At 40.0% G+C, this 6,000-nt stretch overlaps 2 protein-coding genes across 3 annotated transcripts in view; both read left to right on the forward strand.

Annotated features, from left to right (window-relative positions):
• Window positions 1-6,000, forward strand: part of POLK (DNA polymerase kappa) — a 40,172-nt gene that overhangs the window by 30,557 nt on the left and 3,615 nt on the right. The window contains exons 14-18 of one of the 2 annotated variants that reach the window (XM_035892814.1): window positions 68-119; window positions 239-476; window positions 2,737-2,825; window positions 2,930-2,991; window positions 3,475-3,677. In XM_035892814.1, coding sequence (XP_035748707.1) covers window positions 68-119; window positions 239-323 — 137 coding nt within the window. In that variant the 3' untranslated portion in view covers window positions 324-476; window positions 2,737-2,825; window positions 2,930-2,991; window positions 3,475-3,677. The remainder of the gene's footprint in view (window positions 1-67; window positions 120-238; window positions 477-2,736; window positions 2,826-2,929; window positions 2,992-3,474; window positions 3,678-6,000) is intronic. The other variant, XM_009637237.2, reaches the window with a different exon arrangement.
• ANKDD1B (ankyrin repeat and death domain containing 1B) overlaps window positions 5,443-6,000 on the forward strand; it is a 28,747-nt gene continuing 28,189 nt past the window's right edge. The window contains exons 1-2 of the mRNA XM_009637268.2: window positions 5,443-5,577; window positions 5,767-5,908. Coding sequence (XP_009635563.1) covers window positions 5,443-5,577; window positions 5,767-5,908 — 277 coding nt within the window. The remainder of the gene's footprint in view (window positions 5,578-5,766; window positions 5,909-6,000) is intronic.

The following is a 6,000-nucleotide window of genomic DNA, read 5'->3' on the forward strand; positions in this document are numbered from 1 at the left end:
GTAATTTCTGAAACTGTATTCTCCTTATTGAAGTGATTGATTTTGGTTGTTTCCCATTACTTTTAAGGAGGTTTAAGCAGAGGACAGCAATGCACAAATCCATCACAAGGAACAAAAAGGTAAGGGTTTTCTGGAAACTTGAGTACAAAACTCATTTTAAAATAACAGAGTTTAGAAAAATAGGTATGTATATTTTAACATCTTACTGGTTTTTTTTTTTTTCTTTCTTTAACTTTAGGTCTGGACTGACAACTTCACAGTCAGTATCAAAAAAGGCCAAGTCGAGCAATTTCAAGCATACAATTGAAAGGTTTTTTAAATGACTGTATAGCAACTTATTCTATATGAAGTATTTCATAGTGTTTTATGACTGCAAATTAATACAGGCTGGATTCAGGTGTCTGTCACCTGGGAGCAATTGCACGCCTGTGTAAAGAGAACATGATGTTTGAGGTAGAAGAGGAAGTACAACTGAGGTAAATTTTTTATTTTTTTTTTTTTTTTTTTTTTTTTTTTTTAGAATAATACTTTTTTTCCCAGTTATTTCCAAGAATCAAAATTCACTAGCACTTTGACTTTGTTTATATTGAGCATGTGGAACTTTGTTAGAGTCACGGGCAGCCTCATGAATTCTCTCCGCTGTTCAACAAACAGAACAGGGAGATTAGAGCTGCCATTGAGCAAGCCTGTAGGGCAAGCTCCCTAGAAAGCAGGGATCATTAGTTAAGGTGCCACGCTGTGCTTTCTGAAGGCCCTCTTCCCACACTTTACCTGGCGTCTTCTCTGCTGGTTGTATTGGCCGTGGTAGCCATAGTAGCACAGGCTGACACTTCTGGACAATTCGACACCAAATTTAATTGTGGTATTAGCTGTGTGACAACAAAGAAGAGCTGAGTTGCTTGATTTCATCTTATGAACATCTGTCTTCTCAGCAGACACAAAAATTGATTGGTCTCGCAGTTTCAAAGAAAAAGAGCAAGAATTTAGAGCACAGTCAAGCTTTCATTGTTGTCACTGAAAGTGACTTCGTAAGAGTTCGTGGACCAGCCCTGAAGGGACTCATTGTGATGAGGTACAGGATGACTTCACTGATGTAAAAAATGTTAATAAGCCTGTTGATGAGAGAAGGATTCTTGCAGGTTGGTCAGACAAATGCTGTTTGATCCTTGGCCTTTCCCAAGAGACTGAAAACTTCAGTTTTCTTTGCAATTGTGAAATTGTTACCGGTCAGTAGCACTAAATTTACTCTAAATAAAAGGTCTTATTGTGCAATAATAATATGAATGATGTGCAAATATGCAAGATATGGAACCTTCTTACTGTTTACCTATCTCTCTGTAAAATTATTCTGTATTTCTGAATAAACAGTATTTTATGAGTGCTGTGTGGAGGGGGAATGTTGTAAAGTGAAAATATTTAAAATACTCTGTTTAGATTTTTTGTTCACACCAAATTGCTTAATTGTAGACATTTTATTATAAGTAAATATTTATCAGGCAAATAATTTATTATGACAGCATATTTCTTGTAAGTTATACAAACAATGTTAAACCCTGTATGAAATATAAACTGCTTTTTAATTACAAAATCTTTAAAAGAAGTGGCTACTGTAGAAGCATCTGTTTTGTTGTTTAACTGTATTGGAAGTACTTTAGGGTTTGCTTGGCTTTTTAAATAAAAAAATAAGTACCTGCTATGTTTTAGATGTCCGGACTAAGTCTAGAATGTGCTTTTTTTGGTTCCAAAGTTGCTGGAATGTTTTAACCATCTCTACCTGCTCATCTGTTTGCTTGCTAGATGCCATTGTACCACAGCTCTGTCATTTGAGGTCATGTCAGTGCTCCCTTATCTGCTTTGGACCAAATCAGCTGGACTAGTTCAGGCTATGTAGGCTGACGCAGTTGACTTTTTCTAAACCAGGTCAGTGAGCATTCAGCATGAGCTGTTCTGTTGAGGTGGGAGCTGGAAACTTTTGGTAGGAAAGTCCTAAAAGCAACTGAGGGAACAATGACTTAAGCTACCACTGCTGTTTAGGAAGCGAACATTTGTCCCTTTATTAGTTTGTATCTGTCTGATTCAATAAAGTGTGTCATCTAAGTATTACCTTGTCATTGTGCATATTCCTTAAAAATGTGTATTTTTACACATGCGTTGCTTGGCAAGAAGTAAACTACTGTAAGTGCTTGAACAAATGAAGTTAGTTTGGCTTAGCCTTAGAAGTTGTCTTACCATTTGTTTAAAAAGAAATAGTGTCGTAGAGTTATGTGAGTGTCATGAAGTTGAAGTTCTGGAGTGTGTTAGAGTTAATGTGGAAATAACTCACAGCATGATTCTAAAGCCAGAAATGTCTGTCTTTTGAGATGTGTGTAAAAACACATTTTGGAAAGGTGATTCTGTGTGTTTACAGAAAGAGCTCGATTAGTGTTTTCCATGTAAATTGTTTACTTAAGTGCAGAAGCCTTTTTTTTCCCATTCCTTACAGTTTCTTATACCACATTTATTACTGTTTTTATCTGAAGAAGGCCTCCAGTACACAATTAAGTACTGTCATAAACTTCTGTGATACAATTTTTTGTCTCAGTTCATGTAGAGAAGACTGCATAAGCAATGTTTTTCTTTTGTGTTTTTCTCAAAGTGTGTGTGTGTTATGTAATTGACCTTAACTTAAAATCTGTTTTCATTAGCATCTGGAAATTTATTTATAGCTGTGTTTAACAATGTATAAATTATTTCCAGTGTGTGAGCCATTCCACACTTAACTACATCCACAGTTCTGAAGCACGTGAATGATCTAGGTTGGCAGTGGATGAGGATTTTTGTGTGGTGTAAGTATCTCCCTTATTTAAGGCAGATATTTTAGTTACGAATGATAGAGAAAAAGGATGACATTTCTGTAATCGCCATGTTCTTGTTCCCACCACTTCTGAAGAAAGGAGTGCAGACAGCATACTTGTGACCACGAAGCATTGGTCTGTAAAGAGGATGCTTGGCGTAAGTGGGACAGCCATAGAGATGCCCCCCTAAGAACCAGATTTGCTTGAGTTTGTCTTGTAAATTCTCAATACCCAAAAACTTAGGCTGCAGAATAGCATTTTCCTACTGAATCTGTTTACTGCTATCTATAGTAATACTTCATTTACTTTTGAGTTTTGAAATATCTTGCCTACAGAATGTCTTACTTGTGGTTGGATATCACGGTGACCAATTTTGTTTGTTAGTTGTCTGGCATGGGTGTCTCAAACCCTTTTATTTCTAGAAACTTCCCCGTTGGGAATATATAAATACTTCGGCTTACACTGTTTTCTTCTCAGAGCTGCTGAAGTTCCACTTTGAAGTGTCAGTAATGGGCAGGAATATCAGCAGGACAGGTTTTGGGCTTGAATTGCTCTGCCTGTAGCTTGATCCATGTTGGAATTATTTTGGGGATGGTTTGTCACATCCCTGTCTCTCTCTCTCACACATTGTTGTATGCAGATGCAAGCAGAAGGTTGGAGCCATCAAGAATTGTACTGCCTACGAGCGAACCTAGGGAGCAGCCTGCAGGTGCCCCAATTTGTTTTCCACTGGTGTTCTGGGGATCTCTGACTGCTGTTTGTATATGTGAGCATCTGTAGAGACTGGGCCTCTCCATTTCATTGTGCTCATTACTACTCATAAGCAAAGGCAAGTGGCAACAGGTAGCTGTAGAGATCAGGGGAGGAATGAGGGTAACTGTAAGGTGCTGCAGTTGCACGAGCTAACTATTCATGCACCGCGGGACTCAGAATCCCTCGGAGCTCCATGCTTTCAATAAAAGTACGCAGTTTAATACAGATTAATATACAATTTAAGAAAAATGTAATACTACCTTGACTTTATCTTCAGATCTCCCCTTCTTTTACAGGACATAATCTTTGCTTGTTCCACTTTCATCTTCATGCACTACTCAACATGTTTTTGTCTTAACCTTACATTTTTTTGTCTATATTGGTTCTACTTGTTTATGTACGTATTACTATTGTTATTTTAAACATTAAAAAAATGCTCTTGAGTTCCTGGCAGAGAGAGGGCTTTGTGAAGGCAAGTGAGGAAGACGTTCCAGTACTCCCTTGCACATCAAGTACGGTTGTACTGGCAAAGTTAGTTAAAAGACAAGGGGTGCGCTGTGAGATACTATTGTGTGATAGTAATTAGAACGGGAAATTAGCAGCTGGTGTTTCCAGACTCTATGTAAAATTATGATCCTGGTTTAATGTTTTCACACTGTAATTTGTGCTCCATATGAGGCTGCAAATCTGTTTCCTCCTCTGGTGCCAGCTTTGTAGGCAAACCTAATCATTCCACAGCTGTCTGTTGTCTCTCATTTTGAAAAGGAGCATTAATGTTGCAAACACCGGGTCTGTATTACCAGCCCAGTCACCATACAGAAATAAAACTCTTCAGAAGTTTCGCTGGAACATTTGACTCACAGGAAGCAAGTGAAAGTGAAACCTCTGTGATTCAGCTACGGCTAAATCAGTTATTTGTTCTTCTCACTCTGGGTTTATTTTCAGCTGAGTAACATTCATCCACTGACAATGCAGTTGATGAAACTGTTTTATCAGACCAAGGTGTATCAAGTGTAAAGATTCTTACACGTCACAGCCTGACTGTATCAAAAGTGTTTAAAGGAGGAAGAAGAATTGTGAGATCTCTTCATCTGTGATAAGCAGAACCTGAGGAAATAGTTTTACACCCAAATTTGCTCAATTTACAAACTTTTGATTCTTTCAGATTAGTTTTACTATGGACTTGTATGGTGTTAATAATCTTGGAAGTTAAGACGACTGTGTAATTTAACTGCAAAGAAAAAATTACAGGGAAGGAACTCAAATGTATCTTCAGTTGTGTAAGGCTGAATACTAATAGTTCTGCATTCTTGGAGCTACTTTGCCAATATTTATCTTGAAATGTTAGCAATATCAAAGGCTGTTTTAAAAGTAGAATTTATCCTAGTCGCTTAAAACAATTTTTGTCTTATCTCAGAAAAACATTGTCTACATGAAATGAAATACCAGTGCTGGCTTAAGTAGACCAAGGTAACAGTGGACTTCAAGATAAATTGAGAAACAGGTAGGTTAGGTTAGATGGATCTCGGTATGTCGGTTCACAACAACTGAACCTCTGACGATGTGTATATTGATTTTGACTGGACTTGGACAAAAGCAAGTGGAAGAATTGCCTACCTGAAAATGAAGAGTCTTGTGATTGGATCAATACTGCTACTGCGTGTGTGTATTTCTGCCCAAATTCAGAGCAGAAGCACCTCAGTCTCTCAAATCCCAAGGCTGTGTCAAGCTTGTAGGGGCGCAGGGACGGACAGTCACCCTCTCCACTCCAGTGAACAGTGCTTGACAGCAGTGGGAGTAACTCTCAGGAGGAATTTCCCCCCAAAATGGCCTTTGGCCTAGCAGAGAGAGCTCCATGACCACGCTGCGAGCAGTGACAAAGCCGTGGGGCTCCGGGGTTCCCATGCAAGCTGCGGTGCTTCTGTGTGTCTGTGTGTGTGTACTTGTGGCATTACTTTTCAAAAGTGCCTCTTGTTTGTGTGGTGATTCGGCAAGTGCTTCAGGAGCAAGCAGGGCTACTTTTTTGTCTCGTGTGTGCGTTTGTAGGTGCAAATGGCTGTTGGCATGTAAGGCTAGCTGCTGGAGAAGACCTTGGGGGGCACTGTGCAAGGATGGCCCTGTTTGGTGCCTAGCTACTATCATGAAATTCTGTGTATTTAGTTCCTGGTCTCTTTTAAAGCAAACTCCTCGGGCTGCTCTGCACCGCTGTCTGTCTTCGGATGGTGTGGCCAAGCGCTGGGCGCTGCTGCGGGTGTGCCGGGAGGGTGCTGCCAGCCAGGGCCCGGCTGGGTGTGCTCCACTCAGCTCACAGCTGGGAACCGGTTTGTCGGGGCCGGTGCAGGGCACCTCCCTCGGCACCCTGGCCTGGGGCCTCCCCTCTGCTGAGGAGGAAGAGGAGCCGCGGGAGGGCAGC

The sequence above is a fragment of the Egretta garzetta genome, unplaced genomic scaffold, assembly GCF_000687185.1.
Source record: "Egretta garzetta isolate BGI_Z169 unplaced genomic scaffold, ASM68718v1 scaffold424, whole genome shotgun sequence".
Taxonomy (NCBI): domain Eukaryota; kingdom Metazoa; phylum Chordata; class Aves; order Pelecaniformes; family Ardeidae; genus Egretta; species Egretta garzetta.